Source organism: Astatotilapia calliptera, chromosome 23 (genome assembly GCF_900246225.1).
Source record: "Astatotilapia calliptera chromosome 23, fAstCal1.2, whole genome shotgun sequence".
Classification (NCBI taxonomy): Eukaryota; Metazoa; Chordata; class Actinopteri; order Cichliformes; family Cichlidae; genus Astatotilapia; species Astatotilapia calliptera.
In genome coordinates, this window is record NC_039323.1 from 24,798,303 (window position 1) to 24,821,261 (window position 22,959).

At 40.5% G+C, this 22,959-nt stretch overlaps 1 protein-coding gene across 1 annotated transcript; it reads right to left on the bottom strand.

The window, feature by feature from the left end:
- Positions 1-1,022: 1,022 nt before the first annotated feature.
- On the bottom strand, positions 1,023-22,415 carry LOC113016329 (major facilitator superfamily domain-containing protein 6-A). Its single transcript, XM_026159084.1, has 7 exons — positions 22,100-22,415; positions 18,579-20,082; positions 13,264-13,361; positions 10,956-11,117; positions 10,693-10,791; positions 9,640-9,926; positions 1,023-4,212 (listed from the first exon to the last, which is right to left on the bottom strand). The coding sequence occupies exons 2-7, from the start codon at positions 20,078-20,080 to the stop codon at positions 3,988-3,990; spliced, it is 2,373 nt and encodes a 790-aa protein (XP_026014869.1). The 5' UTR covers positions 20,081-20,082; positions 22,100-22,415; the 3' UTR covers positions 1,023-3,987.
- Between the last annotated feature and the right edge of the window lie 544 nt (positions 22,416-22,959).

A 22,959-nucleotide genomic window follows, 5' to 3' on the forward strand; every position in this document is an offset into this window, starting at 1 on the left:
GCTGAGCACCAGTGCAGAAATACCTCAGTGTGAATGCTGCACACTTGCACAGATGAACTATGAAACATTAAAGTATTTAAATCAATCACAACACCCCTCATTTCAATAGAAAAATAGTCATATAGATTACACTGGAATCATGTGGCCTTTTACCTTTGGGGTACTTTTTACTGGAGTAGATTTCTGAATAAACGTTTCTACTTTTACTTACGTGAAACCTACTGCAATAAAAATTGCACTAATTTTAGCCACATTAAGGCATGCTCCTTAGAGGAATGTTTGGTTTTTCAGGTGATGTGGTCTTTCTGGCTTCATCAAAATGTAGATCATCTCTAACTCACTCAGGGCGTCAGGTCAGCAGCAGATGTTGAGGTGATGGTTTTCAGCCGGATTGAGTGTGGCGTATCCACTCTAGGTTGGGATTAGTTGCTTTCGCAAGACAAGGAGTTTTTGTATCGTTGGGTCTTGTTCATGAGCAAAGGGGAGGTGTAAGCTTTGATTTACTGGTGGAGTTATAGTGCTGTGCAAAAGTCTTGAGCCACCCCTCATTTCTTTATACTCTGACTTTCCTGTCATTGTTTTTTTTAAAGCGGCCTTGAGCAATGGCTCTCGAGACTTTCCGGTGGTCTTTTAAAGTTATTCTTTGGACATTGGCTGCTTTTCACTTATTTTCAGTCCAGTCCTTTTACCCGACCAGTTTCAGAGAAATGACTTGTTGATTGTTAAGCCGTTTAACACTGACCTATGAGTCATTTAAGTATTTTCTTAAAAGGCTCCTAACTTAACAGACATTCACAATTTGACTCACTCTCCAGTTTGTGTCTTTAGAGAAATTTGGGGCTTATTCTCATATCTGGTTTTTTTTAGTGCAGTTCATATACATTAAAAATACCCCAGAATATTTCAAATTACTCAACACCAAACACACCTGTGAAAGAAAAGCAATATAAGGCTACTCATTTACACACTCATTTACATCAAGTTAATTAAAACTGGATGATTACTGTAATAAAGGAGTGATATTGGCCTTTTCCAAAAGTCCTTTAATTGACCGCACATCATTACAGTACATCGAATAGCTTCGTCTTTAAGGCTTTCCTACACATACGGCACAAAAACACTCAATACTGAAAACTATTTGGCATGAAAATAAAAGACAGGAAGCAGAGAGCGTGTCAGCTGTTGGCAGTGTAGTGTAGCACAGTAAAGGGGTCTTTGCTCAACATCGCATCATAAGAAGTTAGAATAATAATGATGATTAAGAAGAGGCACTTCTTCATCACAGCTCCTTCAGTGAGCTCTGACGAGAATTAACACTCAGCAGTTCCTCCCACGAGACTTCAACAATCTGATTTGTCAAGGAGCAACAAAGGTAGAGGATGTAACGTCTTTATGTGGACCAAATCTGCTTTTCCTACATTTTTGCATCCATCTTCAGTTCCAGTGGCCAAAACCCACGTTAAACATGGACAAAACGTATGTACAAGCAACCCTTTTGAGCCGCAAACTCCAAACGCCATCTTATCAGTTCTTTTGCTCTTGATATCAGTAAGAGCAGACGTCCTTACATATTGTCATCCCTACTGGGGATACACTAGGTTTGAGTGTGGGATGCTGCAATGCCTTCAAATCACATCAGGAGTGTTTTAGAAATGTAATCTTCTGGGTCTTTTATTTTGAAACTTTATCTGATTTCTACGCCCGAGCATAGAGACACTTCTGAAACACGTCTGCTGGAATCAAAGCGCTTAAGTGAGTGCAGTGTATTCCCAGGCTGGTCAAAGGGATGAAGTGAGACCCATTTTAAGATAAATATGGATTATTTTGAACTGTGAATCATACAAAGCTACTCTAGTAGAGTCCAAGAATGAAAATATTCTTCCCATTTCCAGCTCTGTCCATTTTTAAGGTACCCACAACCTGAAACGGCACTGAAAAAAATAAATTAAATGTATTTAAGGAATTTGAAAAATACAGTTTTAAGTATTACAGCGATTCCCAACAGACAGACCACAGATGTAACCAAATTATTGTAAGCTTATGTAAAAAATACATTAACAACCAACAGTACTTGTTTTTGTAATAAACAGTTTTTCAGATAGTTCTTCTAACCACATTATAGCTATATCAGTGTCAACTGTCATATGAGGGGCAAACTAATTTACCATCCCCCTGAACGTGACGGAGCTCGTTCTGGTTTTCTTTTATGTCTCGGTTATTCGCTTTATTCCCGCGACATTTGAGACATGAAATATGGAGATTGTGTTAACACCACACATGATAATCTTGCGAATAATACGGTGCCATTAACTACCTGAACTGTAATTATATTTCATGTGGTTGCCTTTGCATTAACCTGAATCATTCTCATTGTACAGTTATGGTTACAGACTGTCTACACTCATTTTATGCTTGAATGAATTAAACCCAATTTTAATAAGCACCAGTTTATTATTTGCATGTCAGAATCAGAGAAGTTCTCACAGGAGAAATCATCTATATCTTCAAGAAATTTCACAAATTAATTTTTACTCACGCACTGTGAAGGTGTGCCGTCACAGGCTGTGCGTATTATTATTATTTCAAATTTTTATCACCAAAGTATTAGAAAATCAGTAAAAATCTAATTTATTTATTCTCTTTAATAAACTTTTTATTTTTACTGCAACTAGATTTGCCTGATTTTTATGCACTTTTTCACCAATATATTTGCAGTATTTGCAATTTGATTCATTATTTTATGCAACTGTTTTATTTCGGTTTCCTTTTTTTGTGCAACAGTGGAAACGTAGGGGAAGAACACAAAAAAAAAAAAAAGACAAAACTTTGGTGAAAGTGTGCACATGTAATGTATAATTTACTGTTTGTTATTTACCTCTAAATTTACATTGTTGTGCCTCATCATGACTCTACAAAGAAAAGGAGAAAGGAGAGGTCATTTCTATGAGGGGGGAAGAGAAAGGTGACATTTTTTTAAATTACAGAAATCTTTGGGGATCGTAGAAAGAGCTCCAGAACAACAGACATTAGTTAACTTTTAGAGAAACATTAAAATGATACATTAACTTAAATGGGTTAAACTTCCCCAAGAAAAAAATAAACACTGATTTTTAGAAAAGCAGGCCCTCAGTAGAAAAGATAGCCTCCGTTTTATGTGCATTAAAAAAAATGTTTCTGATTTCATTTGTATACTAAGTAATCACAGGTTGAATTTAAACTTGTTGTAAAGCTTTTCTGTTTGCTGTATTTCTCATTCAGTATGTGGTAGTTTTCACGGTTAGTTACTTATGCTGCTGCTTCAAATTAAAAGCACTCAGCCAGACACAACTGAGAGGCTTTTATTGTGAATTTAGCTCCACACATTCGAAGCGTGGCCATGAAAATGATCTACGGCACATTCAGATTGAGAACTCTTGTATTACAGTAGAATTAACAAAACAAAACAAAAAAAAAAAAATCCCTGCCACAAGTTAAAATCCCATGAAGTCATTTGTGCTGTCGTCCAGTCAAAGCTGCACGTTGTATCATTACTTCTTTTAAAAACACTTCAACAGTTTTCTTCCCATTTTAAACGTAAATTAAGTTAAATAACATATCAAGAGGCACATTTACAAATGAAGGAATTTCCTTCACAGTCCACTGGAAGGTGTTGCAGTGTGCAGAGATCAGTTTCAAACCTGCTGCAAAAACCATCCATTAATGAAGTTTAGAAACCACTCCACCTCTAGAATTAAACCATTCCCAGCTTGCTTCCAGTATTCAAGGATAATCCCCCATTTCACAATCATATGTACACACTACACTAGCTTTTAGAATAATCTGGACACAGTGTTTATAAACTGCAGAGGAATCACTTCACCACACAATAGGATTTTAACACTGAACTAGAGGACAGATGAACTTGTTTAGACAGGTCACTTTGCAGTAATGAAACACACTGGGGTTAAAGCCCTCTGTGTGTGCATTCAATAGTTTTTAAATGAACACTCAATGTGGGTTTTCTTCTGTGAAGACCGTATTGTCTTTGGGCGCTCCTCCGTCTGACGCAGGGTGCGTTTGGTCTTTGTCAGAGTCTGTGTGTGAGGTGTGGGCGGTGTCTGCTTGCGTGGGAGTTTCCGTGGTGGATTTCGGCGGGTGTGCGCCGTCATCGCTCGAGTTTCTGTGCGAAGTTGCCACCGCCTCGTACTCAGCCACCGCCCGCTCATTATGCACCTAGCAACATGAGAAACAAAAACATTGAGGGCGGCTGGCAAGAAGCCAGTTGAACATGTGGCACAATTGCCGAACAACAGTTTAGGTTACATCTGCTAGATCATGTCTAACTGCTTCCAACAAAATGCTAGCAGGAAAAACCTGCCTGAGCTGTTACTAGCCAACAAAGACATGGATACAAGGGTGCTAATGCTAACACTAGCTGTTTACATAACATGTTAACTATGACAAGTATTTAAGAATTGGGTAACCTTCCCTGAACTTCCTCTGCTACTCTGACTGCCTCCAGGTCATCTTCAGACCTCAGCTCTCTCATCCTGGCTCTGTTCCAGGCGCTCTAAGGAGCCACTATTTAACTTGTAAAAAAGACATTGACTTGTAACTAAAAATGCTAGCCCTTCGTCATAAGAAGCAGCTGCGATCACACAGCCACTGAATACTGCACACAGGTTTAATGTAACTTAAATTTATCAAGGACAGATTAAGAAAATTTAATGAAATGCTGTCATATGATAGTAAATATTGTGGAAAAATGATTAGAAGTAGGAGCTTTAAATCTCCCTAAAAGCCGGTGAGGATACGAAAATGAAGAAATTTAACTGCATTAAAAAAAAAGGATCAAAATATTAAACAAAGCTAGCTTTTCATTATAAAGTAAATATATGTCCACCATATGTTTCCATTATTTTTAACATCATTGGTGTTTGTTTTCGCAGATGTGGGTGTTTTTTTTTTTTGCAGTTTTACAGATTTTTTTTTTGTTTATATCTGTTTGTAAAAATATTTTAACTGTTAAAATTGAATTTAGTGATACAAAAGCTGTTATAATTTTCATCCTACATTTGAAAATTGTAGGATGAAAGCAGCTTTAATGAAAATCTTGTGTTTTATCCCCTTATAGGGGATTTACTGCTCAGCATGGCTTTTATTTTTTTTATTATTTTACTGTGTTTAAACTAAACTCAGAGCAAAGTGCAGCTACGAGTCATATTTAATCTTCAGATCAAATTGATTAAATAAGACTGACAAAATCTGATTTATTTGCTTGCACGGCTGCTACATTATGGAAAAAAAAAAAAAAAGAAGATATGCTCATTTTTCCCATAGCAAACATTACATCATTTTATCTGCAATTGTATTTATTAACTTAAACATTACACAGTTATTGTGGTGTAATCGCAACAAGGAAATGGGATACATTTAATTCTGTTTCCCCCCCTCTTTTGGATAGTATAATTCTTCATAAAAACTGTATGCATGGTGATTTGTTTTTATAACTCATCTATCTGGATACTAAAGTTAGAGACAGCACATCCAAGTAGTTTATGCTGTGGTTTTGGTGAGTTATATTCCAATTAGTCTGTCACTTAGCACAATTAACAGGTTGTGTGATGCACCCATATAGTCTATGGTAATAAAAGCTTGTTAGCATTAGTTGAGAACGCAGTGTTTCACTGTTTGGCCAAGATGCCAACATTGAGTCCCAAAACAAACAGGTGATATTTAGGTTATTTTTTTCATTATTTTTATTTGAAAGGGACTGTGTACAATACTAACATAAATGTTATTTGAGCTACTGTACTAGAGTTAGCTTAAAGCTCATTTGCATCTGCGATACTTTGGCAGGTCACATTTTTACCTACTTTTATGGTCACACAATAAAAAGTCTAAATTGCTAAAACAGTATGTGAGTGAAAATGCACCAACGTTAAGAAAATAAGCATGCGATTTTTATAACACATTATTTTATGCATATCATCTTCTTTTCTCAGCAAAGAAAATGATATAAGTATTTTTTAACTATGAAAATTATTAAATGCGTTTTGGCCAGAAAGTCTATAACAGTTGTGTTTTAAAGATATATTATATTTAAAAACAGAATATATTGTTTTGGGAAATTCTGCAGACACCAGTAGTGCCATCAAAGCAACAAAAGACTGAAGTAGCTGCTTTACCGAGCACAGATTATCTAAATACCTCATCAGTCAGGGGTAAAGCTCAGATCAGCTCCCGGCCACAAAAGCAGACCTCAGGCCCCACCCCCAGAGGGTGGGGTTGGAGGTGACATCACCGGGGAGAAACCCATACGTGTAAGCGCATCACATGATGTCAAGAGTCAGGTGTGGGCGGTTCACAGACACACAAAGACGTACATGCATGTACACGCCCACACATACACAGGTATGCCTGAGTCACTGTTATCACCCCATGCATGAGAAAACACACACAGAAAATCCTGAACTACACCCCCACCTCACAGACGCACACACACAGTAGTTTTCCATCAACCTTTGCACGCAACACCATCTCACCTTTCTTCAGTGTGTGTGGGCAGCCAGTCAGGAGGAAGTGTCAGATTAATGAGTTAAAGCATGAAGAAGAGACATTTCAGACACAACAGATGGAAACAGTGAGTTACTATTACACAACGCCTCGTAATACAGCAGCTACAGCGGCATGTGGCTATTAAAAAAAATTACACACCGTGTAAAATGTCCACAAATCAAAAGCCTGCCCTGATTTAAATCGTGCTGATGTCTATAACTGACAGAGCTCACTTCTAACCGTTTTCTTATTTTTATACTTGTCGATCAGTCTGATTTGTTTTTACTCCTGTTTGGATCGCCAGTAAATTCCTCATCAGGAATATCCTCTTTTAACCAGACAGGCTGGCTGCTATTTTTAGATCTCTTCCTGAAAGTCACAGTCTGACCACTTACACACTACAAAAAGCGACTCGTGCCTCGGGCTGACCCGGATTGCATCTAATAATGAATGCCAGGTCTCGGGCAGTTTTCAGCTTAAAAGTCATCAGTTTAGAAGCATTAACGCTGGCGTTTGGCTATGTTGAGTTAAGGACTTTGTTCAGTTCTCACAAAAACAACAGGGTATAGCAGATGGTGATGATAAATCATGCAGATAAGATGCTGTAGGTTTGAAAATGTGCTAGAACAGGAGCAAAGATCACCCGTGAGGGGAAGAAACATGAAAAAAAGAAAAACATGAATAAATAAAACAATCAGCACAAGAAGCTCTGACAGGCTTCAGACTTTTGGGTTCTTGTGAGTTTTTAAACATGTAAACCGATATACAGAAAATATAGTTTTGAAATTTGCACTGTTAAAATTTTTTATACAAGTTAATTCTATAAGAATTCATAAACTCTGAGGAGACAAGCTGCAGAAGTCTGAAGAAAATCAGGGAACAGGACATAAAAGAAGTTGAAGCTAAGATAGTCTTTTCTTAACTACATTAAACTAAGCTCAATTAAAAAAATAATAATTAAAAGGTGTAGTTTTAGTTTTGTATTTTCTTGACCCTCCAGGTCAATGTGAAAATTAATAATAAGCACTGCTGAAAAACTGCTGGATTATACTTTCTTTGTTTTATTTGACAGCCAGTTGCTGGTTTCATACAGACACCCATGTCCAACTGTTAGGTTACTTCAGTTAAACTACTTTGAATATGCCTGCTGTAGGCTCAGATGCACTTTAACAGGCTGATTTGGATGATAATGACAATCCTTTTGGTTTCATTCTTGAGGATCAAACCATTTGAGATCGATCCTATAATTGAAACCCAATTTTTCTGCTCAGATTTCTTTTGGACTTTTTAACCTGTGTTTAGCTGTTAAAAACACTTTCAGTCGAAAATAAGTTTGCTTAAACATTTCATCACAACATTTAAAGTCAATGTCATGAAGCTTGGATAACTTTCATTAGTGGACTATAGGGCACATTTGAAAAGCACAGATGCAGAATTTAAACTATATTAAAGCTATTAACACCCCTAATAGCAGCATTCATATTAGCAGACCTGCATGAGTGTACGATATTAAACATGCAGAGTGTTGCCTCTATAATGCATTTGTGTACCTCGCAGCATTAATGTTCACACATTAAAGCCTCCTCTTAGACAAAGACTGGCTTCTCTGTGCTGCCTCCAAACTCCAATCAAGAGTCGACTTATTTTTGATCTTGAACTGCTTATATATCCCACCATTAGTTGGAAGGAACGTAATATGGAACAAACCATCAGCCCAAAATAAACTTGGGAATGGCTCTAAGCTAAAGAACAGCAGTAACAGCAGCTTAAGTAGCCCAGATTACTGGTTGTTCAACATATTTTGAGAAAGCTGCTGGTGATAATGCATAGCTACAACACAGATGTCTGTAAAGCTCTGCGTAGGACAACCACGCAGGTCGCTCCCAATGCCGACTGCCACTGCACTGAACACAGGTCTCGCTCACCTCCTGCCCCGTGTACCAGGTTTGCCTCCCTGTGACTTTAGTTCCAGTTTTGGGAAATGCACAAAGTTGAAGGATCAGTGTTCTGATGCAGTGGAGGACATCCAGCTCACATTACAGAGCCACAAGTACACACGGACGTAACAGGCCCTTCTGTAAAAAGCAGCTACACTGAAAACAGTCTGAGAACTCAAGTCTGATCTGATTAGAGATCAGCTGAAGATAAAATCAGGTGAGGCTTTTGATATTCAGGTATCTGCTCTCAGAACTTTCTGATCACCCCTCGTGTACACACTAATACATTTATCATGTTTGATTCAGCGCACAATGACTTCACTCTTACTTTGAAAGTCCGGGTCAACCAGGTCAGGTTGCTGCTGTGGCATAGAGTTGTCTCAGGTTTTATTCCCTGCTTATTCTAACTGAAACTCCACCTTCTGGGATGTGTGGGGCTGACCTCCAGCTTGACAGAACAAGGACTAGCATCACCAGCTGCACTGGAGATGGAGTACGTCCATGAAATGAAGACTACAGCAGCAGCTGATTGGTGCTCCACTATTTATTATCACTAATTAAAAACGGTATCATTTACTAACTAATTTAACAAAGTGTTTAACATCTACACGCAGATCCTGCCTCACCATCGCAACAAAAATGATCCAATTCTCTGGGAAACACATATTTGTTATATGGATGTCAAATTCTCAACTATGCAATCACTGATTTTAGTTTTTCTTTAATGTGGAAATCTAAACGCTTCAGCTCACCTCACTGCTGACAGAGCTGTCGCTACATTTAGCCACTTTTCCGACCCTTTTTGCTTCGTCTTTCCTAAAAAGACTGAGCTAAAAGTCTATACACTCTCTGAAGCCTCTATACTGAGGCTTCAGAGAGTGACAGACGTGCTGCGGCTTTTAGATTCTGTCAGTATAAAGTACCTTGAGGCCCCCGATACTGCGATATGGCGCTCTACAAATAAAACTGTATTAAATTGACTGCAGAAGACAGAAAACTATTCAGGAGAGTCCCAGTTTAATATTCCCACAACTTGAACCAAACATAACATTACTGTAAGTCTTCCGAAATGACCAGTTCTCACATTTTTATCTCCTAAATCAGATTTTTGCTTTTCTTTTCATGTGCTCATGACTAAAACTCTGCTTGGCTACTGTCTGTTCACCTGCAGTGGGTGAGGGTCTCGAGTGCTGTTCTTTGCCAGGCTGATCATCTCTTTGATCTGGACAAAGGCGAAGGCAATGGTGACCCAGGGGGCACCGGAAAGCATCCAAGCCGGCCTGTTCGGGTCCTCCTGATCCTCCTGATGTTTAGTCTTCCTTACTGGCAACAAGGGAGCCTGTCGCACTGGGGCCGGGCTGCCGTCGGGTGCGTGACTCTGCACCAGGTCGATGGTGGCGATCGGGACTGGACTGGAGGGCACAGGGATGTTCTCTGCTAGCATTTTGTCCTCTGGAAGAAGGTGCAGAGGGAAGAAACACAAAACGACGGGCACAAAAATATAGATTTTAAGGATCTGAATGTGTATCATGTCACAGCAAAAGCATCAGTTAAAACAGTTTGTTCTGCTAATCTAGAGCAGGGTATTCCAGACATACTCCTCCATTCCTCCACCTCTCTTGGTCACTCTCCAGAGCTCATGACCACCGGTGAGGGTTAGAATGTAGACCTACTGGTAAATCAGGAACTTTCCTCTCGATCAAAGCCCTCTCATTACCACATTATCTGTAAAACTGCACCAATCCACGTCACTCATGAACATCCTGACACACTTAGACCCAACCCCAAGGGACAAACCCAGCAAAAGCAGTGGAAACATGACCAGCCGTGATTCAACATCCGGCTCAAAATATCAACAGGAAGCACAGCTTTTGTTTACTGCGGATCACATAGTTTCAGCTTTAATTTTTAAGCTGCTCCTTTATCCACAAGGGGCTAAGGTCAAGGCATTAGTGTTTCCTCCTGGGATCAAACCAGGAATCTTTCACTTATTAGGCAAATCTGTACACCTCAACACTATGGAGCTACTTTTCATCAATTTCCTTTTAGAAGGTGATTATTATGCTGTGTTCTTACACTTCTTATTAGACAAGATTAGTTAATGCTTTAGTTTTCTAAATATTGCAGACACTATAAACCTGCAATCTACTTAGTGACATACAAAACAAGCCTAATGTGCATATCTGCGATCTTGTTTATTTGTATGCATTTTTCCCACCTTTGCCTTCAGTGTCTCCGGTCAGACACTGGATGAAGGAGAAGATGAGGAGGATGACGAGGGAGGCCATGCCGATTCCTCTGAACGTATCTGCAGCACCTGCAGAGCAAACAGAGAAACCATTAGCAAGGCGAACTCATATATTTCCTGTGTTTCCTACCCTAAAGCAGCTCAAATAAACAACTTACACTACACCGGTACTGCATTTAAACATTAGCCAGTGTGCTGCAAGGCAATTTCCGCCTCACGTGCTCGTTTCATACCAAAATAATTGACGAATACTCCTCCGACCATGGCTCCGCAGCCGCGACCCAGCCCGAGGTGCAGGCCCTGCAGAATTCCCTGTGCCGACGTCCTGAGAGCCGGCGGGACCGCAGCGCTCAGGAAGGAGATACAAGCTGCCCAAACTGAGGCATGGGTCACACCTGGAGGACAAACAGGGACATCCAAAGGGTCACAGCTGAATCTGGATCTAAATAAACTCAAGCATCCTGATGTAATCAATTAACTCCAACATCTCAGCTTTAGAGTCATTACATCAGCAGCATGTGTTGAACAAATACAGGCAGAGCCTCTGAAATTATTATGTTTTTTAACAATTGGCCAGATTTTCAACTTAAAAACACTTTCAGTCGAAAATAAGTTTGCTTAAACATTTCATCACATTTAAAGTCAATGTCATGAAGCTTGGATAACTTTCATTAGTGGACTATAGGGCACATTTGAAAAGCACAGATGCAGAATTTAAACTATATTAAAGCTATTAACACCCCTAATAGCAGCATTCATATTAGCAGACCTGCATGAGTGTATGATATTAAACATGCAGAGTGTTGCCTCTATAATGCATTTGTGTACCTCGCAGCATTAATGTCCACACATTAAAGCCTCCTCTTAGACAAAGACTGGCTCTCTGTGCTGCCTCCAAACTCCAATCAAGAGTCAATAACCTGCAGATATTGACTGCTGCATTCTTTCTTATTTATTTTTCTATTGTTATCTATTATCTAAATCTATTTCTAATTCACCTTTTTCTTCCTGGCACTTGAGTAAGTGAATTGCTCTACTGTGGAATTAAAAAAAGTCTATGAAAATTTGGCTTTTCATGCATTGCAAGATCAAATATCACAAGTTAAATTATTTGTCCTTACTTCTCCACTGCCAAGTGTCAACCATTTGTGGACTCTGGAGAATAAATAAATGCTGACATATATGTTTAATTAACCTGCAGTGACAGTTTTATTTCTTCACCTCAGCTTCCTCTCTGCAGACCAGCTAATCGCATCGAGGTAAAAAGCAGGCTGCCTCAGCCCTCCCTGTTTTTACACCACATGTGTTGCAAATGCTAAATATACTTTTAGACTTTTTGAAATTGTGTCATACTCAGGGTAACACTGGACCAACAGGTGGAGCACTCAGAACTGAAGCCCCGATGCAGCTTTCACGTGTTTATTCTGCGAGGCAGAGGTGTTTTCTCAGGGCGGATGTCTCATGCAAACCAGTGAGCCACAGAGAGCAGCTGTTCACTGCTCAAGTCTTCACTGTAGTTTTATTGTATGCACTGCATTTCTCACCTTACTTTGCATTGCTTAAATAAAGTCAAAGATAAATTAGAAATACAGTGTTAATAATCTGGGATGCCAATTCATATGGTGTGATGGGAATATAAATATAAAAAAAATATCAAATTAATATATAATAAAAATATTATATATATTCTATTCAATATTAAAACTATTAAAAACAGAAAATTAAAAAACATAAAAACACAAAATAAAAAATACAATTTAAATAATTATATTTACAAAAATACAAATAAAAAATGGAAAAAAACTTAAATAAAAATACAAAATGTATATCTAGTAAAAAAAATGTTTTAAATGTATGCATAAATCCGTGTTGCTGCTAACTGTGGCTTTAGTTTCCACTAACTGTGAATCTGAAACTGAACTGACTGAGTGAAGACTGAAGACAGATTACTGCTAAGTGTTCTGTAAACCGCAGCAGCTCCCGAACAGGAAACAAACCGCTCATAAACAGGACCTATGACATAATATAATCAGTCTTTTCCTTTTTAAAACTGATCAGCCCTGTTTTGAGAAAGCTGCTGCTTGCACAGAAAAGCCAGCGTTCATTATCCGGGCTGAAAAAAGTGACACATGGTTTGCAAGTTTGCATTCGACTGATTTGTGACTCCGAGAAAGACGACTTTTTCTCTGTTATTTTCAAGTCCGGCAGCGCCCTGCACATGCTTTCTGACAACACCTCTGTTAATATCCTCTCTGTATGTTGCAATGCTGCTACAATAAAGGAAATAACACAGAGTAATACAGATCGTGCAGTTGAGAATCCGGGCCGTTTCCCTTCCCTTCAGTTTTTTCTCGTACTTTACAGCTTTCTGTCATCTGCTGCAGCCCTGACAGCCTTCTGCTAACCAGCGATACTGTAGGAAGAGAAACGCTGTCTGATAAGGCGCCATGCTGGACAAACAAAGCCATTTCCTGGCCTGCCCTGTCCTCTGGGTCCTGAAGTCCTAATACTCCCTGCAGACACAGACAGAGAAAGGGTTACCTTGAAGGATCTCCATGGGCAGGACGATCCAGGCGTTCTCCAGGTAGGAGATGTACAGGTAGCGAGCTGTGTTGCAGGCCAGCCCGATGTACAGCACTCTAAGGAAGGAAAGAGAAGAAGCATGAGACTTGTTGCAATGAATTACCAACTCAATCCTGAGCTGTTGTTTCTTTGCTTTAGTGATGTTTGGTAAGACTGATATGCATTTTTAAATCCTAATAACATCTTTCCAAGGACTGAAGAAATGTCTTCAACTGTTTCTATCCTGTAAGCATCCCGATTCTTAGTTTTACTGCAAGTATGACCATTAGGATGAACTGGTTGTGATAAGGCCACACCTTCAGTCAGTATAATCGTTCATCATTTGAATCTTTGTTTAAGCTTTGTTCTTTTTTTTCCACGTCAGCAAAGACAACAAATTCATCCTGTAACTAAAAACGAGCAACAGTTCGTCTGGATCTGCTTGCCTTTCTTCTTAAACCCAAACCTGCTGCAGTTTGGGTATCAGACAAAAATAATTTGTCCTATTTAACTGTTTCTTTATTGCAATAAATATTGAAGTTATGACCCAATGGTACAGAGCATAAATGCTGAAAAACTGACAAACACTCAAGCTGGTAAAAAGTCTTTAAAGTCAGCTGACTGAATTATCCTGGTGGTTTTTTGTTGCTACAAAAACAGGAAAAAGTATTTTCGTTATACGAGCCTGTATTTAACTGTTCGCCTCATTAATCTTTCTGTTCTTCTTCTGTGGTGCTGTTCGTACCCATCAAGGAGGCTTTGTGCTGCTATTTCGAGAACAATACAGCACAACACGCACCGAGTTCATCGCGCTCATCACCGGGATTATTTTAATGTTTGCTCATCAGCTGAAGCGTTACTGAACACACAGACACACTCTGTTCTCTGGGTGTGTGAACACTGAGCTCGACAAGCTCTCTCGCTGAAAACAACGTTACAGGGAAAGGTCGTGTTGTCAGCATTTCCCAAAGATAATAACAACGAATGAGAGCTGTTAGGCCTCAGCCACACAGGCTAGAGATTGGACCGTCATTCCTGGCAACCTCTGGCTGATGGGGAAAAATGTGTATCCCCAAACTGGTTGGCCGCCTTTATTATGAAACTAGTTATAAAGTTTGCATGTTCTCCCCCGTGTCTGCGTGGGTTCTCTCCGGGTACTCCGGCTTCCTCCCACCGTCCAAAGACATGCAGCTTGTGGGGATAGGTTAATTGGTTAATCCAAATTGCCCATAGGTGTGAATGTGCGAGTGAATGTGAGTGCAAATGGTTGTCTGTCCCTGTGTGTTGGCCCTGCGACAGACTGGCGACCTGTCCAGGGTGTATCCCGCCTCTCGCCCTATGACAGCTGGGATAGGCTCCAGCGCCCCCCGCAACCCTGAAAAGGATAAGCGGACGCGAATGGATGGATGGATAGTTATAAAGAGCGCGCTGCACCAAAAATCTTGTTTCGATTGCTTTGGTTACGTGGATGACACCAAATAGTCTGCATTTCAAAAACATTTCAAAGGGGCACAACTCCTTGTATGGGTCGCTTCATACTTTTCACAGCTTCACGACCGCTTAGAGAGTAGTTGGCAAGTTTTTGCAGACAAGTCGGCATCTTCCATGCAAACCACAGGCAACCACAGTAAAGCAATTACAAAGAGGTTTTTGTTGCAGCACCCTCTTTGCGCCCAATATCGGCATTTCCTTCTCTCTCTCTCTCCCTCTCCCTCTCATATTCTAAAGAGTATTCAAATGAAGAAGTATGAATTAAGTTGTGATGATGTTTCAGGCTGCCTTGTTGTCTGATAATGATCTAAACCTCCAAAATATTTCAAGTGTTACAACAAAGCACAGAACAGAAACTTTAAAAATAACAACATTAAATACATAAAGCTAATATATCTGATTTGGTGTGGTGGGAAACTGCGATAATCCTCACAAGAAAATACATCTTTAGATTCTGGACATTGCGAGTTCAGTCCGTCCTCTAAGATGGGCTCCATTAAGTGCTAAACTGAGCCCATCTGAGCAGTAGCAGATGGTCTCTCTGTGCTAACAGGTCGGTTTAAAAGGGTCAACACATTAAACCTTCAGCCCGAGGTCACTTATTGACGTGCTCTCATCGGTTAAAATGAAAGCAAGTGACCACCAGAGAGGAAGCTGCTGCTCAGACGTTGCAGTGAAGCAGGAAGTGTGCTTACTAGACAGAGTCACATCCTGAAAACACAGGAAGATGAAGGGCGTGTTTGCATGAGACTGAATATACACACACAGAGTCACTAATGCAGATTAAGAGGAGCCAGACAGCCTGTGGGCCTGTAAAGGCTGTAACTGTCTTCTGTGAAAAGGTGCTTTCAAAAACAGGTGAAATGTTCTCATTGCTTTAAAATTTCTAAAGGTTTCAATGCATATGAACAGAAAGGAGCTATTGTTAATATATTTAACCAGTGTGTCTGGATTTTACACATAATGAAATAATGACACAGCAAGCTGCTTTTGATTGGCTAAAATGAAACATGGAAAATGGTATTAGGCTTCACAGCTTCAAGAAGCAAAGATGACTTCCAAAAACATTTCTGCTAATGCTTCTAGTCACTTAAAAATCTACCATCAGCTCTGAAAGTGAACTAAAAGTCCCCAGTGTGATCACAGAGAAAGTTAAGGTCTGTCACGTCAACGCAGCCGTATGGTGGCCAGGAGAAGTTCCCAAGGCGCCAATTCTGGAAAGTGCTTACAAGCGTGGACATCTGTCATAGGACTGTATGAAGGAGGAAGATGCTGATCTGAGGAATGAGTTGGATCAGAAAAATGACAAACCGACCCTCAAACAGCTGAAGCTCTCCCTCTCTATCAGCTTCCTACTCCTCGTCTCATGTTGATGTAAAAATTTGAAAACTATTGCTCTACAACATGTTACAACATTTAAAATCTGAGATAGCGAGCAGCTGGATGGTTTTTCATCCTATTGTTGCTTTTTTCCCTGTTTGTTGACATTTATGGCGATGATGTGCCCGATTTGTCTGTCCGAGGCACTGAAATCAAATAGCTTCTGATCTGTGTCCGTGTGAAAATCCCCACTGATGTCTTGCATAAGCACCTCTTCATAGTGAGCATTCCTGTTCAGTTTATTTATATTTTTGCTTCTACTTTAAAGTTAAATCAGTCTAAATATTCCCCAGTTTTAATCTTCTAACTCCCAGTGGAGTAACAAAGACATTACTACTTTCATGCCCTGTGTTTTGCTCATGTACTAACTTATATTATATGCTGTATTTTTGTTATTCTAAATAAAGGAAAAGTGAAATGTGTGTAGTTTAAGATAATCAGCAGCCTTGAGGGGAATAGAAATACTCTGAAACATTATGAATAAAAATTTCGTTGCTAACTGGAGGTCTGGTAACCACAGTCACAGTCATGTCAGTTAGAGTCCCACTATTTTCACTTTTTGCCAGTGAACAGCTGAGTAAATTCTTCTCTTTTGAGGCCTCTAAAAGTAAAACAGAAAGTACTCCACGTCTGACACCAGAGAAACGGTGCTCATCATTCATTATTCAGTTACATTATAGACCTTGTCTAGCTTCTACGACTGCCTCATTTTGTCTGAGTAATTGCTGCATGCTCCCAACTATCAGTGGCTTCGTACAAGGCTTTTGATTAACGCGAGGAACAGAAATATCAGCATGCCCAGCAGGTGTATTTATTAAGTACTTCAGCTAAATTTGCTCCATCTTCACCTCGCGTAGACTTGAGAGCTCTTTGAAAGTCAACAGCATAGATGGATCTGTGAAATCTAACCCCTTGTTCTCAGATGTCGAAGCTACCCGAAGGGTCCGACCCTGAATCCAATGGCCGCATTGTCCCAAAGAGGAGCGCTCACTTGTCACAGCTCTGACACCAAACACAGCGAGGCGATGACTGAACTGTTTGGACCCACCATTAATGCTATGAATGCACAGTTTAAACGGTTGATCAAGAGTTTTTGCTTTTAAAAAGTCTTTAAAGAAAGCATGGAAGTGGATTTTTTTTTAAACAGCTTACAGATTTCTTTGATTTAATGGTGGAAGAGTTAGATCAGAGGCAGCTGAACACGAGGAAAAAGGAACTCATGCTCCAGCAATGGTAATACAGATGAACTGGCTCTTTAAATAGCCCAGAAGGAGAGATAGTACTGTGTATCTAAGGGGGAACATCACCTATGTGAAACCTAACAGCATGATAATAAATAATTAGTAAATAATTCATTACTTCATTAGTTAATTACCAGATGTTTCTGTCTTGGTTCCCATGATTATCAAAAACAAAAATATTTGGGACAAAAAAAGTCAGAAAAAAGTTCAAAGTAAACGTGATCTCCAAGCAGCCTTAACCTCCTCAGACCTGGCGGCCACATATGTGGACATCACATTTTGGGTTGTGTAGACCAAAATATGAAATTTTGCTCTACAATAATAATAATAATAATAATAATAATAATAATAATAATGGATTGGATTTATATAGCGCTTTTCAAGGCACCCAAAGCGCTTTACAATACCACTATTCATTCACTCTCACATTCATACACTGGTGGAGGCAGCTACACTTGTAGCCACAGCTGCCCTGGGGCAGACTGACAGAAGCGAAGCTGCCATATCGCGCCATCGGCCCCTCTGGCCAACACCAGTAGGCGGTAGGGTAAAGTGTCTTGCCCAAGGACACAACGACTAGGACAGAGAGCCCAGGGATCGAACCCTCGACCTTCCGGTTACAGATGCGATTCCCAACCCCCTGAGCCACGGTCGCCCTACAAGGGCCTGATATCCACTTACGAGGACATTATACTGCCACTGTTCTATCAAAATTATAACGAATGTCTTCATATGTGGATCTCATTTATTTTAGGTTAAAAAAAAAAAAAAAAAGATCTGCTAATTCTTTGTTTTTACATTCATCAGGTCCCAATCAGTCCAAATAGCAAAGAAAAATTAAAGCATGCAATGAATGAGTTTGGGTCTTAGGAGGTTAAGGAATATCAACACAGGAAGCAGCTAGCAGCAACATACAACAGAAAATGTCAATGACAACAAGCCACACAACCACTGACGACGCAAAGTGTGCGAAACCTTTTAAAATTTTTAAGCAAGCGACTAAAGAACAACCAATGAAAGTGAAGGATACACTGGCAGTGAGAGAGTGGTATTACGGTTAGCCAGGCAAGTGGAACCTGGGATGCTCTTTAGCGACCAACTACCAGCTACTAACTGATGTGTGATGAGAAAATCTCTGTATATGTAGGAGCAGCTTTGGTGCCTTGTAGTGTTTGTTCTTACCTGATGTGTCCCACGAGCTCGATGAACTTGTGGCTGGTGAAATACGCAGCGAGCTCTGAGATGTGGCTGAGGACGGAGCAGACCCCAAAGAGCGTGGTGGTCCCGCCCAGGTCCTCCAAGTGCCAGTACAGGAAGCTGAAGACGAAGCCGTAGCCAAAGCCCATGAACCAGGCGACAAAGAGGACGGAGCTGTAGCGCACGCTGCACAACAGCTTGAGGAGGTCACTGTAGTGGAACTCCTGGGTGGTGTTGGGGTTGCTGGGGGTCTGCTCTGAAGTGACTGACTCCCTGTCAGTGTTCGCTGAGTCCTCCACCACCTCTGGAACTTCCTGCTGGTATTCACCGCCTTTCTCAAAGTAAAACTGAGTGGCCACAATCAACGCCACACCCATCAGAACACCAAAGACAATGAAGGCGAGCTGGTAGTTGTGAAGGCGAAAATCGGGCACAGCGCAACCAGTGCCTTCGATCGCCACGGTGATATGAGTGTGGTCAATCCAGATGCCCACCAGCAGCATTGCCAGACCCCAACCCAGAGAGCCCCACATCCTCTGCAGGCCGTAGCGGTCGCGGGCTTTACCGAGATACTGCAGGGTCACCGTGTCCACGATGGTGACGGCGGGAGCGCTGAAGAACTCGCCCACGATGATGACAAGCAGGATGAGCAGGAAGATGGACTCCACCTGGTCCCTGTTGTAGATGATCTGGTACTTTTTCTCAGGTGCTGGAGCAGAACTGGTGATGGTCTGCAGAGTGGTGTTTGGTACGAGCTGGGTGGTGTTTAGTAAATTAAATGGAGAGTATGTTGTGGTTATGTTGGCATCCACACTACGTTCTAGCCTGTGGAGCACGTGGGAATGCTCCACATGCAGCTCCAGTACGTTTCGCCGACTTCTGGTGTGGTTGGTGGAGTTGCTTGGTTGTGTTACATTATCCTGAGGCTGGACCGTTACCACGGGTGGAAGCGGCGTGGAGAGAGAAGCTCCCTTTTCCTCACATATCATTTCCGCAGGTTTGACAAACCCGATGCCGCAGTTGAACATTAACCAGCACAGAACGGAAAACAGCAGCACAACTTTTCCTTTCTTGAAACGGTCCGCCACTACACCCCAGAAGGGGGCGCTGCAAAATTCAATGAAGTAGCGGATGCCGACGAGTAGCCCGCTGCGGCTGGCTGACATGCCGAGCTGCTTGTAATACACGGCCAGCAGGGGGTGCAGCGAGCCGTAGGCGGCATAGAAAAAGAAATAGAAGACTTTGGAGATGAGGAGGTGGCTGTTGATGCGGAGGCACGTCCTCTCGCAGCAGTCCATGGAATTTGGCTGTGAGGCCGCCACTGCTGCCACCTGATCACGTGCCATGTCAGAGCCGGGTCCTGGTGGCGCTGTGACATCCTCTTGCTGGGCCATGGAGAGGGTGTTGAATGGCTCAGCGAGGACATACTTCCTCTTCTGCTCCTCCTCATCATCTGTCAGGATGGCAACCTTGTCGTCGGCTGGCATATCTGGAAGATAAGGAAATGAGGGTTAGAGCAACGCCAGAGTAACCAAATGAGGCTAAATTCATCTTGTAACTACTTCACTGTGAGACATCATTAGTAGTTTTCTGCTAAAATATAAGTTATACCAGAAATCTGCTAATAACACCCAGAAATAACCTGAAAGATTAAGAGAAATGTTTTAATATTAAATAATTTTTAAAACAGAAAAAGAACATTTGTGGATAACTTGTTTGACTACGAGAGAAAACAATAAAAAGAGCAAACCTTGATCACGACATGTCTTTGTATTTCTGTGAAAGGGCTGAGTTCTCTGGAGACTTTCCAAAAACAATACTTGTCTGACTGTGGCCAAAATCAGACAACCGGTATAAATAGATCTGCCTCTGGAGGAACATTTAGGCAGTTCTGAATACTTTAGACAAGCTGCTTTAAAAAAAAAAACCCATCTATTCAGAGTAGCATTATGGAATATTAATTTAAGGATTACGGTTTAAACAGAGCTCCTAACCTGAACCTATGTTGGGTAATATAATCCAGATTATGGCTGCCCTCTGCCACCCCTGTACACCATCACCAGGTCCTCCTGTCTCGGGAAAGCCAGGACCATCAGAGGTAACCCCTGCACCCCACCCACCACCTGTTTGACCGGTTGCCCTTTGGTAGTCAATCAGGTCCCACACCTCCAGACTCACAAACAGCTTCTTCCCCTAAGACGTTCGGACTGTCAGCTAACACCGCACCCCATCCCTGCACACTCACCTCACCAGCCATGGTCTGAGTAGCCCTCATCATTCAGACCACTAACAAATGGACTCTATACTCAGACCAAGTCCTTCGCACTACTTCTATGCTCTTTGTTCTCTAACATGTAGTTATTTTTGATCTACACCTGGTGTCAAATACAACCAAATGGTTAAAAGCTATCAAGTAATCTGGTTCCAGATGGGACAAAAGTCTCACAGAATCTGAATTTGAAACTCTCCTGGATGTTTTCTTGATTACATAATCTATAGATTAAAAGAGTCTAAATGCAGCAGGTGATGGTCTAGATCGAGTCTAATGTGGTCCACTAGCCAAAAGAAAAAAACTCTCTTTAATCATATGTTTTGTGTTACAGACATGTCAAACTGTTTTTCAAAACATTTATTGAAACGGTTTGGTAATGAATGATAATCCAGATTAGAACAGTACCAAGGTAGTGGTACATGGTCTAGACATGGTGTCATGAGGTCTACATGCTAGAAAAACTGTGAATCCAAGCATTCAGAGGTAGAATAAAAGGTTCAAATAGTCTCATTCTGTGTTTTAAATGGCCCTGACGGGTGCTAGGTAATATAATCCATACTAGAAGGGGCTAAATGTGTAGAGTATCGTTCAAATTGGTAAAAAGCAAAGAAATCATCATATTTCTGTGTCACAGTATTCACATATATTAAAACAATCTGTACACTCTCCCATGTCCAAATTAAATCAGTCTAAATGGACGAGTTCCTGGTACTATAATCCGACCTGTGTAACGTCAGTGTTTGTGGATGTACTTTGAAGGTGCTGATATTTTGTTTTTATACAAAGACGGCCAGGTTAGACTCCCTGACGGTCCCTAAGCCTTACTTTGAGATCCACTTGTGTATCGTGACAACAATAAAACTGAAAGCTGAGCAGCAGTCACCAATACAGATATTTCAGCAAACATACGACCTCTGGAGGTCCTCAGACCTCAGTTTGTAAGCCGTCCATCTATCAGTGATGGTCTCCGCGGAAGTGTCAGACATGTTAAACAAAACTACGGGTTATCTAAATTGTATAAAACAAACCAAAGTCGGAACGTTTAAGGGGTAATTTAAGGAAGTGCTAAGGAAGTGCTGGCGCTCATTTAAACCCGGTTAAACACAAAGGAAGTGTCTCCGAATGTCAGGACTTCTACCATGTAACCTAAATTAAACGTTTTAAACATGTATTTCACGAGACTCAATTTAAAATAAAGGACAAATTTAACGACAACGCAAACTAATGTTCTTACCTGCTCAGGTCACCGCTCCCATTAAACTATGACTGCGCAGTTTCTCTTCAATTTTCTCTCTTCTCCTGCGGACATTTTTCACAAAAAACGTTCAAACTACCGCTTTTATTTTCTGTAAAATATTTATAGTCTCCGACATAAGTTCATGTTTTAATTCGGGGGGAATTTCAGGTCTTTCTCGTCTCCGCCTGTCTTTGTATTGAGAACAACGGCAGCTCGTCAAACCGGAGCTTCCACCTGTCCAGAAAACAGAGACGCCGCGGTCAAGCCCGCCATTGGGACCTCTACGACAACAGGCCGAGACTTCCAAAATAAAGCTCATGCGTATGCGCTACCTTATTGTTTTATTAAATTGTGTTTATTTTTAAATTATTGAATAGTTTGGAGTAATTCCTCTCAGAAATATAAAATAATAACCTTTAAATTAAATTTCACAATTAAATGAAAGACTGAATAAAGTTCATTTTTGTTTTTCTATAATTTACTGTTTGTTTTGTTTTTGAATTATTAAGTCTAAAAAATGTTGTAATCTGTTCAAGGAACACATAATAAAATGTTACCATAAGCACATTGGTACAGTATTTAGAAATAAGGGGAAAACAGTTTAAAATTAGAAATTAAACATTTCTTAGTGGATCTTGGGGAAGAAATTGTTTTAGAAAAGTTAACATGTTCGGTTTTAGAAAGTTTAAAAAAAACATTTGTTCATTTTATTTAACAAAAATGTTGCTACTTTTGTGTGTTTTGTGAGCCTACTTTTTTCAAAGCTGATGGCACCGTTGTGCTTTTAAGTTTTCGTCACATCCGGTAGTTGCCAGGTGTAAATTCTGGCAACTTGATACCACAAAGCGACTCCGCCT

Coding starts and splice junctions, on each gene's coding strand:
- LOC113016329 (XM_026159084.1), bottom strand. CDS start 20,080: ATGCCAGCCGACGACAAGGTTGCCATCCTGACAGATGATGAGGAGGAG. Junction 11,118..13,263: donor GCCCATGGAGATCCTTCAAG/GTAACCCTTTCT, acceptor TTTGTCCTCCAG/GTGTGACCCATGCCTCAGTT. Junction 10,792..10,955: donor AGTATTCGTCAATTATTTTG/GTATGAAACGAG, acceptor TTTGCTCTGCAG/GTGCTGCAGATACGTTCAGA.